A 12,500-nucleotide genomic window follows, 5' to 3' on the forward strand; every position below is an offset into this window, starting at 1 on the left:
ATTACATCAGTTTTACATTTCAGCATTATTTTAAAGGCAATGCATCTAGTATATGTAAAAAAACAAAATAGGATAAACGACCACTTCTTGAACAAGTAAATGACGTACTGCTGGGTATTACTGTAATCTCATCTCAGATAAAAATGTAATTTTTTTTCACAATTCAGCATGCTCTCAATATTGGAAAATGTTTAATGTATCTAATGTAAGAAATTGAAGTAGGTATTAAAGTAGGTAATGGGATTAGGAGGATATTCTATCGATGTTTTTTGACATATACAATTTATTTTTTATTTTATAAGGTGGAGGAATTAGTTTAACCATTAAATCGTGTAGCTTGGCCACAACAATTGTCGCTGATTTTCCTGAAATTCATTTTAGTATGGCTTTTATTAATTTCCAATTTTTTACAAGATAATTCTTAGCCTCCCAGTTATTGTCAGAATACTGTACAGTAGTCTTGATTTAAAGGTTAACACTTATCCATCTCAGGTTATATATATAGATAGGTATTACTGTAGTTTACATTTGTAATGTACGTACCTGGCGAAGTTGAGTATCTACCACAGCCTTATACCGTTCTTAACCCCTTCGCAACGATGATGTCGTTATATGTCTAAAACATGCCTGGTGATAGAGACGATGACGTCCGAATACATCATCATCATTATTATCATCAGCATTATAAGTCAAGTTACAAATATAAACCATATGGAGGCTAAAATTACCAGTATTACTCGTATATGCTACAAAAGCGTATAGCACATGGTTGTATATCCCACACAGTTCACTCTCAGGAAATTTCATTAAAAAATCTTGTCCTCTCCCTAATATTATCCCCTCCTCCTTTCTTCTATCAATCAACAAAGTCTTTTGGATTCTAGCATTTATTTCAAATTGTGTAAGAGCTATTTTAGTCTGTTTTTATGTTATCATAGTTGAATCACACTATACTCTCTAGCCAATGGTGACATTCCCTACATGATGTATTACTCAAACCCCGCTGACACCCCCAGCTTAGAAATGTATGGATCCTTATATCTCGCTCCAACAACCGAAATACTTATGATTCTTGTCATTATTCGTGATTACGTAAGGTCTGTTTTTGTGTATTTCTATGTTGGCATTACACAGACTTACTACATAGTGTTCTTCAATTCTCCCCCTCCGACTCCCACAAGTCTCACCCATAGCGTAATCAAAACGTATCACCAGTAATGCAAGGCGTTGACACACGACAAGATTGTTTTTTATCTTATTCTTTTTTTTAACTTATTTTTACAAAATATCATCATGTCATATATATATTTCATATTAGTATTGTTCATTGTTTTCACAAGTAAAAGCTCTTACTATCATTATTTTCATTTATTGTCATTCTATGCAGTATTCGTCGTGTTCTGGCATGCACAGTCTCTATTTCCAAGAACGTGAAATGCCCAAAACAGAAATGATCCTGTTCATAGTGACAGTTACACATAAGGTGGGATGACAGACGAACGAACAAACCTTATGTCTAATGAACTAAATTTATATTATCTCTCTCTCTCTCTCTCTCTCTCTCTCTCTCTCTCTCTCTCTCTCTCTCTCTCTCTCTCTCTCTCTCTCTCTCGTGTGTGTGTGCCAGAAATATGTTTCTGTTGCCCTCATTTTTTATGTATATTGTGCACCTTATAAATTATAAGGAAACAAATGGATATTACTGCCAAGTAGTTTTATATCTTTCGACGGCTATTTATCATGGAATTATTACGGAATAACAATCTCTTCAATGACTATTAAGTTATTTTTTTTTACACAAAATCACAGTGCTTTACCATTACTTTTGAGAAAATTATATAAAACCAATTTCTGGAATACTGTATTCGATAATCACTTCACAATAAATGAAAAAAATATTTCGGTTAGAGTGAAATATAATGGAAAATAAATCAAACTTTTGACAAATTTATTCTGTAATCAGCAGTAAAACAAATGAACATGGAAATGTAGGTTGTTATAGAGTAAGTGAGCAAGTATAACTGATGGTGACAAATCTCATATATAGCTTGAGTAGCGGATCCACGGCCTCGTAGTGAAGGGGTTAAGTGTCTTAGTTTTTATTTAGGGGCCATGGAAGTATAGAAGTTCAGCAATACATGATAAGTTTTTATTGGATAGGGGTACTTGTGCCTGAAGTAAGATGCCGTCTCAGTCATTTATCAAATTTTTCTTATTGTCATGTGTGCTCATAACATTTCAGTGGATAACTGGGGAAATGATTAGTGAGTCATAGGAAGTCTTGTTATTCTTGATTCCCTATAGATCTTTGTGTTATATGTGGCTAAAATACTGCCAGTCAGTCAGTCAGAAGAGGCACTAAAATTCTTAAATGTTCTCAACATGCTTTCCTGGATAATCATCCTGTAAGTCACACATGTTGAGCAGTAATCTACAGATTCAGTACTATTATACAGCAATGAGTAAAGATTAATCTTGCTTTTGTCAAAGGTACCTAGATTGTAAAAGGAAGTAGTTTGTAACAAGCTCTGACAAACTAAAGTTTTTCCGGTGAGGCATTCTGTCTCTTGGAACCTGCACATATTTTCATGTGGAAAAAGTATTTTCTTCCTTTAATCTTTGCTTAACATGTCACTTGGTTTGATTTATAATTCACTCTAGCAGTACCATATTTGCCTTTCAGTCTTTGAAATATTTGAAAGAACATTGTAGATGAGTGTGGAGAAAATAATTTACTATGGGAATAAGAAAGAAGCAAGAATTTAAAAAATATAAGAATACTAGACATTATCAAATATTGCATGTTACATATGGAAAATCCACTGCTAAAGATCCAAGTTGGACAGTATATGTAAGGATATGTTAGTTGGTTGGGTTATATAGAGTTTCAGTCCAGCATCCAATTTTGTTTGCTAATACTTCAACCCCCTAATTTTAGAGCTTAGTAGATAAAGATTAGCAATTTTCAAATCCACTGAATTACATGTAAAATTGTATCTATGGACTACAAAGTGCTCAGAACACTTTAAATTTATCTCCATCACAGAACATCCTAAGAGCAAAATTTTGGGATATTATACTGAATATAGTACATATGATGGTGTTATTGTATGAAAAATGTACTTGGAAACTTCTGTACAGATTATAAGTAACGATTAATTTTATCTATATCAAGGGTTACTCAAGTGTTTTAACTTGGTGGTCTAGTTAAACTTCCTAATACTTATGCTCAGAAAAGATTTTGAAAAATTTGAAAGCATTTTGACAAACCTTTAGTTAGAAGAAAAGCAATACATTTGCTGTTCATTTTCTTGATATAGGATAAGTTACAGATTGATTTCTTGATAAAGAATAAGTTACAGGATAATTCCTTGATAAAGAAGTTAAAGGTTAATTTCATGATAAAGGATTAGTTACAGGTTAATATCTTGATAAGTGTAAATTAAAAGTCCATTTCTTGAGAAAGGATAAGTTGCTGATTAATTTCTAAATACTGTAAAGGAGTTTGCCTTTTATTTGAAATGCTCTGGCAAGTGTTTGGTAGTGAATCAAATAGGGGTGATATTCCATTACATAATCCTAAGATAAATTAATGGCATGATATTTTGTACCTAAAGAGCATTTTATCGGATGTGACATTTACTTCATATTATTTAATGTTATCCGTGTTTAAGGTATTGATTCAGTGATTAGCTTGAAGTAGTCATAAAGAAATTATTTCCTCTTCAGATTTTAAAGGGTTCTTACAGATAATTTGTTAAAGAACATTTTTGGAGCAAAAATCTACTTTTTTGTAATCGCCGTAAATTTATGTTGAGCTTGTTACACTTCTTCCAGCAGTAATCAATCTTTTCTGGAGTTACTTCAGATTTTACACAATTGCTTGTTTGCATTGTCATAGTTTAGAAATTGGGAAACGTATTAGAGTAACCATAAAGAAAATATTTAGTTAGTTTTTCTTTATATCTAGTTTGGAGTTCATTTTCTTTCTAGCTCATTATGGTATTTATTTTATAAATAACCTTGAAGTGTGGGTAGTAGATAAAGGTAAATGCTTAAACTTCATTCTACTCAAGGGTACAAATATACTAAGAATTTGTTGTTGTGGAATTATTTGCATGGAATCCCGTTTACATAGTTTGTTTTGAAGAGATATTTTGTTGTTTTAAATCTTAATCAGGAAAGCTATAGCCTCTTTATTGGCTGATTTGCAGGTTAGGCTCCATAATCTCAAGTTTCAGATATAAAAAGATAACTTTTATATGGATTAATTTGATTTTATAGTAGATTGACAAGTTAGTAAGCATTGACAGAAATTGTTTTACTCCTGATTATTCTTGAGAGATTTTACATCTTAGTCTTTATAAAACAGAATTAAGTTTGACTGAAATCCATATGTAATAACATTTGAAAGTTGAGGTATATAAATGTAATTCCTAATTAAATCACCTATTATTATTCTATTACACCTGCTGATGAAATCACATTGTTTCTTTACTGATTAGGGTTTTACCACCCAGCAGGAACGGCAGCAGTGGAAGAGAAGGAAGTCCTGGACCGCTCCGCTAGCTCCGCAGCTGTTGGAACTAAACTTGACAGACGTATTGATATTCAACCAGCTGAAGATGAGGATGGTAAGTAAATGATTTGATTAAATGCAGTTTCATGTTTTGTATGTTGATGTGGTCATATACTATGTGTAATGTAGAATCTTTTTCTTATTTATTATTATTTTTTTCAGATTACGATGATGGTTTAAGTGTTAAACATGTTTCTCATGCAAGGTATGTACGTAATCATCGCTTGATCAATGAAATTTTTAGTGACACAGTAGTTCCAGATGTGAGGTCTGTAGTGACAAGCCAGCGTCTTACTGTTCTACGACGACAAGTTCAATCATTAACAATGCACCAGGTAAGAAATTTAAATTTTTTGAAAGGGTAAGCATTCTGTATGTAGAGTACTTTGTTAAGAGTATTGCATATCATGTCAAAGTTTAACCTCTACTAAGGCCTTTTTGGTATCTTTTATCTTTAAGATTGGTGTACTGTTTTAATAAATATACAGTATTAGTAAACTACTAGAACCTCTTATCAGCTTGACATCTGAACTTGAAATTATCAGTACAGTATTCAAAATAGGGTAACCTGAAACTGTATACCTGTACTGCACAGTAATATCCTACTTTACATCGATAATTGGTTCCAAGAGATGAGCCATAGGATGAATTTGGAAGTAGGATGGAAATGTCTTCATGTTGTGACTTATATGTTCCCTATAATGACACAATAGACAATAAAGTACTTTAGAACCTTGCTCATATATATCTACAATGTCTTAAGATTTATTGTTCTCTTAAATGTAAGTTTGGAAGGGTGTGTTAGAGAAGGAAGTTACTAGTTTAATGTGGGGAAGAGTTAGGTTATGAGAAGCACAAGAAGGGAGGGTGGTGCTAAATTGAATGTCATGGTGAATGGAGTTACTTGAGGAAGTAGATCAGTTTAACTACTTGGGTTCTCTTGCTGCAAATTGTCCAGTGGAAACAGATTTAAAATGTTGGGAGCTGTGAAGGGAGTGGTAAAGAATAGAGGATTAGGGATGAATGTAGGAGAGTTCTGTATGAAAAAGCATTTGTACCAACTGTGATCTATGGATTGGAGTTGTGGGGAATGAAAGCAACGGAGAGACAAATTGAATGTGTTCAAGATGAGGTGTATGAGGAGTATGGCTGGGGTATCTCGATTTGATAGGGTTAGAACAAAGTAATGAGGGTGAGAATGGGTGTGAGAAATTGAGTAGCAGCTAGAGTGGATATGGATGTGTTGAGGTGGTTTGGCCATGTAGAGAGGATGGAAAATGGTCATCTTCTGAAGAAGGGGGTGAATATAGGAATTGATGGAAAGTGGGTGGAAGAAGTGAATAAACCCCTCGGTGACAGGAGGAAAGATGTGAGAAAGGCAAAAGAGCGTGCTAGGAATACGCCTTGTTGCTACCTCGGGTCACTTTGGTATCCACGGAGGTAGAGGCAGTAGGGGATTAAACACATGAAACTTCATTTGTGGTCGAAAATGGGGATGGGTGGGCTATGGCACCCTTAAAGTACCAACCAAACTCACCTGAGTCCCTCGTCAGGCAAAGAGAACCGAGTAGGAGAAAAAATACCCCTTTTTTTTTTTTTCTTTTTTTTTATGTCTGCTACTTCCCAAAATTTGGGGATGTGCCATGCTAAAGAAATTTAAATGTAAGTGTTCATATATGATACAAATGTAATTAAAGTATGGCACAGCTTACTTGATATAAATAAGAATACAAAGTCAGCGCTTCAATCTGGAAACTTGTACACCTTCAAGATTTAAAATGACTTCCTCAGACTTAATGAATATTTTACTTTATATTTCTGATATTATATGCATGTTACCAGTCTTTTTTAAATATTTAACTTAGCCGGTGAATATATAATAGCTGCTGCTCAGCGGCTCGACAGAAAACACACTCAAAAACTCGCGAGCGATCGCTATGAAGGTTGCGGGTGTGCCCACCAGCGCCAACTATCGGCCAGATACCACTCCTGCATGTAAACAAACCCTTCAATTCTTCTCTGTCGACCTTGACGACAAGACGTATCAATACTCGCTGTATAACCTGGAGTTTTCTCAACATATTTGGTGAAGTACTTCATTTTGGTTTGAGCTTTCGCAGTGCAGGTGTTTTTCCTCAACTTAAACTCTTGAACTCTTTATTGATCAGATTTAATTGTTGATGACTTGGATTGTTTTTTTTGGACTTTCTTTGACTAATTCAAAATGGCTGACCCTTCACAAGTACCTAGATTTCGTAAGTGTAATGCTAGGGACTGTAATAGGCGTCTTCCAAAGGCATCTCTCGACCCACATACTGTGTGTTCCAATTGTCGGGGTAAAACCTGTCAATTGGGAGATCGGTGTGAGGAATGCGTGGGCCTTTCGGAATTCGATTGGCTCGAATACGATAAGTATGCACGTAGGCTAGAGAGAGCTAGGGTAAGGAGAAGTTCCTCTAGATCAGTAGATTTTTCCTCTCCACATGCCCCTGAACCTAATCCTTCCCCTGTAGTGGTTGTACCTAACCCCCCTTCTGGCACTCAGGAACCATCTATGCAAGACATGTTACGTGCTATTCATGCCTTGGGGGAAAGAGTTGAAGCGTTAGCAACTGATCGTAATCAACTCATGGCTGACGTTAAGGAGCTTAAGTGTCAGAGTGCCACAGCGGAAAATAGTGGGAAAGTGATTAGTGCGCAAAGTGTTGTGAACAGTGTTGCGACCGAGGGTTCGTCTGTTCGTGCCTGTCGTTCACCTAGTCCGAGACCTCTTGCAAGCTCCCAAGCCCAGGGGAGAAGTAATGTCGTACGACTTATGGGTTCGAGAGGCCTTGATCAGCGAACAGACGTTCCCTCTATGGTATCAGGCGTATCTCACCAAGATCGCCCCTACCATAAGACGAGAGAGCCCATTTTCTCCTCGTCTTCCGAAGGCTTTTCGCATAAGAAACCGTGGAGCAAGGTTTCTAGGCCCCTTAAGCGAAAGTCGGTCCCTTCAGGACAGGTCCAGCGTCCTGGATGTAGTCATTGGGACAGTTCTGACCCTTTGCAGTCATCAGATGACTGCTCGCCGCCTAAGCAGCAACGTTACACAGGCTCAGAAAGTCTTGGTGTAGGCAAGGTTGTGCCGTCTCAGACGTTAACCCCGTCGTTTACCGCACCCATTCTTGTGGACCCTAAATGGGTTATACTGCTGGACATGCAGACTAAGCTCGCCTCCCTTATGGAAGACTATTCTGCCGATAAGGTTCCCGTTGAGCCTAGCCGTTTATCTCATCGAGATCCTGGCCTTCAGCCGCCCAAACGAACCTTCGTGCGTCCTGTTGACGTTGGCGTAGCCAAGTCACATCAGTCACGTTATGTAGAGCCTCACTCGATGCGGTCTCGTGTGGATTTTCAGCCGCATTTGGACGTTAGGCCACTTACTAATGCTCCTGTTGACGTTCAGGACGTTCGCCAACCATCGGAGTTGACTTGTTTTGACGCTGAGCGTCAACCACCGCAGTCTAGAGTTGTTTTGACTGCTCAGACTAGGCAGTCAAAACAGTCTCGAGTGGACGCCGTGCGTCCTCACGCACCTGTTGTTGTTGACAGTTCACAGACTGTCAAGCAGTTACATGACGTTGCGTCCTGGTCCGCTACTAATGCACCAGTGCGTGTGGACGCTGCGTGTCAAGCATTGCCAACCCCTTTGCTTGTTTCTCAGCAGTTGTCAGATGAGGATCCTTCAGATGAGGACGTTGCTGACCCTCAGCCTGAGGATCATCCTTCAGATATAGACGAACCCAGAACAGTTCCTCCATCAATGGACTTAAGAAAGTCATGTTAATTTTTAAGGAGTTGTTTCCCGATCACTTCATCGCTGTTGCTCCTCGTTCGCCGCCGTCTGAGTTTGTTCTAGGCGTACCTGCTGACATGCCAGCCTTTACAAAACTTGTGCTCTCTCGCTCATCCAAGAGAGCTTTACGGCTTTTAGGCGACTGGTTGGAAACCAAGAGGAGTTTGGGGAAGACGGCCTTTGCCTTCCCTCCGTCTAAACTCTCGTCTAGATCGAGCGTCTGGTATGCCACGGGAGAAGTTCTCGGCTTGGGAGTCCCTGCCTCTGCCCAGGGCGACTTCTCAAGCCTTGTAGACTCTCCCCGCCGCCTAGCCATGAGACGCTCGAAGATTAGTTAGTCCTCCTCGGACCTTGACCATCTGCTGAAAGGCATTTATAGAGCCTTTGAAGTTTTCAACTTCCTTGACTGGTGTTTGGGAGCCTTAAGTAGGAAAATCTCATTGGCTGATAGAGATGTCTCCTTACTTATTATGTCCTGTATGGATAAAGCCATCCGCGATGGTTCCAATGAGCTCTCCTCCTCTTTTACGTCGGGAGTCCTAAAGAAGCGAGAGTCCCTTTGCTCTTTTCTGTCGGCAGGAGTTACTCCCTGTCAGAGATCTGAACTGCTCTTTGCTCCCTTATCTAAGTTTTTGTTCCCGCAACAATTGGTTAAGGACATAGCTTCTTCACTCGTGCAGAAGGACACCCATGACTTGGTTGCGTCCTCTGCTCGCAAAGGGACTCCTTCGACATCCTTTTCTGCAAGACCTAGGATAGACACTCCGGCGTCCAGATTTATTCCGCCCTTTCGTGGCAGAGCTCCCAGCAGGGGAAGTACTCGTGCCGAGGGAAAGAGAGGAAAGAAGAGAGGAGCCAAGTCCTCACGTGGCAGAGTCTGACTGCCCGCAGCCTCAGACAGCAGTAGGAGCCAGACTCAAGAACTTCTGGCAAGCCTGGGAGAAGAGGGGCGCAGACCAACAATCTGTGAGGTGCTCAGAGAGGGGTACAAAATTCCATTTGTACGCAAACCTCCTCTAGCGACTTCCCCCATCGACCTCTCTCCCAGGTACCGAGAGGAGTCAAAGAGACAAGCCCTGAAACTAGAAGTGTCTCCTTTGCTAGAGAAGGGAGCGGTGGTGAAAGTCTCGGACCTTCAATCACCGGGGTTTTAGAACCGTCTCTTCCTGGTACCGAAGAAGACAGGAGGTTGGAGACCGGTGCTAGACGTCAGTGCACTCAACGTCTTTGTTACGAAGACAAAGTTCACCATGGAGACCACGAAATCAGTCTTAGCAGCGGTCAGAAAGGGAGACTGGATGGTCTCTCTCGACCTAAGAGACGCATACTTCCACATCCCCATACACCCAGATTCCCAACCTTTTCTGAGGTTTGTTTTCAACAATGTGGTATACCAGTTTCGGGCCCTGTGCTTTGGCCTAAGTCCTGCTCCTCTCGTGTTTACGAGGCTTATGAGGAATGTAGCAAAATTCCTCCATTTATCGGGAATCCGAGCCTCCCTATACTTGGGCGACTGGCTTCTCAGAGCCTCGTCCAGTCATCGCTGTCTGCAGGATCTTCATTGGACATTGGATCTGACCAAGGAATTGGGACTTTTGGTCAACCTGGAAAAGTCCCAGCTGATTCCATCCCAAACTATACTGTATTTAGGGATGGAGATTCGCAGTCCAGTTTTTCGGGCTTTTCCGTCTGCCCCCCGAATAGAGCAAGCCCTGCTCAAAGTCCAACTGATGTTGAAGAGAGAACGATGCTCAGTCAGGAATTGGATGAGTCTAGTAGGAACTCTATCATCCCTGGAGCAGTTTGTCTCGCTAGGAAGGCTACACCTTCGACCTCTCCAGTTCCATCTAGCTTTTCACTGGAAAAAGGACAAGACGTTGGAGACGGTCTCAATCCCGATCTCCGAACCAGTAAAGGCATGCCTGAATTGGTGGAACGACAATATCAGTCTGAAAGAGGGACTTTCCCTAGCAGTTCAGAACCCAAACCACGTACTATTCTTGGACGCGTCGGATTTGGGTTGGGGTGCGACCCTGGACGGTCGGGAATGCTCAGGTCTGTGGTCCTCAAGTCAGAGGAGCATGCACATCAACGGCAAGGAGCTTTTGGCAGTCCACCTGGCCTTGATGAACTTCGAGAGTCTCCTTCGAAACAAGGTGGTAGAGATCAACTCCGACAATACCACAGCCTTGGCATACATTTCCAAGCAAGGAGGCACCCACTCCCTGACGCTGTACGAGATCGCAAGGGACCTGCTCATTTGGTCAAGAGATCGAGGCATCTCCCTGTTAACGAGGTTTATCCAGGGCGACTTGAACGTCTTAGCAGACTGCCTCAGTCGGAGGGGTCAGGTAATTCCTACGGAATGGACCCTCCACAAGGACGTGTGCAAGAGTCTTTGGGCGACTTGGGGTCAACCCACCATAGACCTCTTTGCAACCTCGATGACCAAGAGACTTCCAATCTATTGCTCTCCAGTCCCAGACCCAGCAGCAATACACATAGACGCATTTCTTCTAGATTGGTCTCATCTGGACCTATATGCATTCCCACCATTCAAGATTGTCAACAAGGTACTGCAGAAGTTCGCCTCTCACGAAGGGACAAGGTTGACGTTAGTTGCTCCCCTCTGGCCCGCGAGAGAATGGTTCACCGAGGTACTTCGATGGCTAGTAGACTTTCCAAGAAGTCTTCCTCTAAGAGTAGATCTGTTACGTCAGCCCCACGTAAAGAATGTACACCAAAGCCTCCCCGCTCTTCGTCTGACTGCCTTCAGACTATCGAAAGACTCTCTAGAGCTCGAGGCTTTTCGAAGGAGGCAGCCAGTGCGATTGCAAGAGCGAGGAGAGCTTCTACCATTAGAGTATACCAGTCGAAGTGGGAAGTCTTCCGAGACTGGTGCAAGTCAGTATCTGTATCCTCGTCCAGTACCTCTGTAGCCCAAATCGCTGATTTTCTCTTACACCTGAGAAAAGTTCGCTCCCTTTCAGCTACCACGATCAAAGGCTACAGGAGCATGTTGGCTTCGGTCTTCCGGCATAGAGGCTTAGATCTTTCCAACAATAAAGATCTACAAGATCTCCTTAGGTCTTTTGAAACCTCTAAGGAACGTCGTTTGGCTACTCCTGGATGGAACTTAGACGTGGTCCTAAGGTTCCTCATGTCAGACAGGTTTGAGCCATTACATTCAGCCTCCCTGAAGGATCTCACTCTTAAGACTCTTTTCCTGGTGTGCTTGGCCTCGGCTAAAAGAGTCAGTGAATTTCATGCCTTCAGTAAGAACATCGGCTTTTCTACAGAAAAAGCCACTTGTTCTCTTCAACTTAGTTTCCTGGCCAAAAATTAACTGCCTTCTCGTCCTTGGCCTAAATCTTTTGATATTCCTTGCTTATCAGAGATCGTAGGCAACGAACTTGAAAGAGTGTTATGTCCCGTTAGAGCTCTTAAGTTCTATTTAGCTCGTACTAAGCCATTACGAGGTAAATCTGAAGCGTTATGGTGTTCGGTTAAGAAACCATCCTTACCTATGTCAAAGAATGCTTTGTCATATTTTATCAGATTTTTAATACGAGAAGCTCATTCCCACTTGAGTGAGGAAGACCAATCTTTGCTTAAGGTTAAGACGCACGAAATTAGAGCTATAGCAACCTCCGTGGCCTTCAAGCAAAATAGATCTCTGCAAAGTATCATGGACGCGACTTTTTGGAGAAGCAAGTCAGTGTTCGCGTCATTTTACTTGAAAGATGTCCAGACTCTTTACGAGGACTGCTACACACTGGGTCCATTCGTAGCAGCGAGTGCAGTAGTGGGTGAGGGTTCTACCACTACACTTCCCTAATTCCAATATCCTTTTTAATCTGTCTCTTGAAATGTTTTTAATATTGTTTTTTATGGGTTGTACGGAAGGCTAAGAAGCCTTTCGCATCCTGGTTGATTTGGCGGGTGGTCAAAGTCATTTCTTGAGAGCGCCCAGATTAGGGGTTTGATGAGGTCCTGTTAGTATGGGTTGCAACCCTTCATACTTCAGCTCCTGGGAGTCTTTCAGCATCCTAAGAGGATCGCTGGGCTTCGTGAGGAAGACAG

The 12,500-nt window shown here is 41.0% G+C and overlaps 1 protein-coding gene across 10 annotated transcripts in view; it reads left to right on the forward strand.

Annotated features, from left to right (window-relative positions):
- Positions 1-12,500, forward strand: part of Bap111 (Brahma associated protein 111kD) — a 204,230-nt gene that overhangs the window by 176,516 nt on the left and 15,214 nt on the right. For 7 of the 10 annotated variants that reach the window (XM_068393572.1, XM_068393571.1, XM_068393573.1 and 4 more), the window contains 2 exons: positions 4,506-4,634; positions 4,742-4,914. In XM_068393572.1, the coding sequence (XP_068249673.1) occupies positions 4,506-4,634; positions 4,742-4,914 (302 nt within the window). The remainder of the gene's footprint in view (positions 1-4,505; positions 4,635-4,741; positions 4,915-12,500) is intronic. The other 3 variants (XM_068393576.1, XM_068393575.1, XM_068393574.1) reach the window with 2 other exon arrangements.

This window comes from Palaemon carinicauda, chromosome 19 (genome assembly GCF_036898095.1).
Source record: "Palaemon carinicauda isolate YSFRI2023 chromosome 19, ASM3689809v2, whole genome shotgun sequence".
NCBI classification, from domain to species: domain Eukaryota; kingdom Metazoa; phylum Arthropoda; class Malacostraca; order Decapoda; family Palaemonidae; genus Palaemon; species Palaemon carinicauda.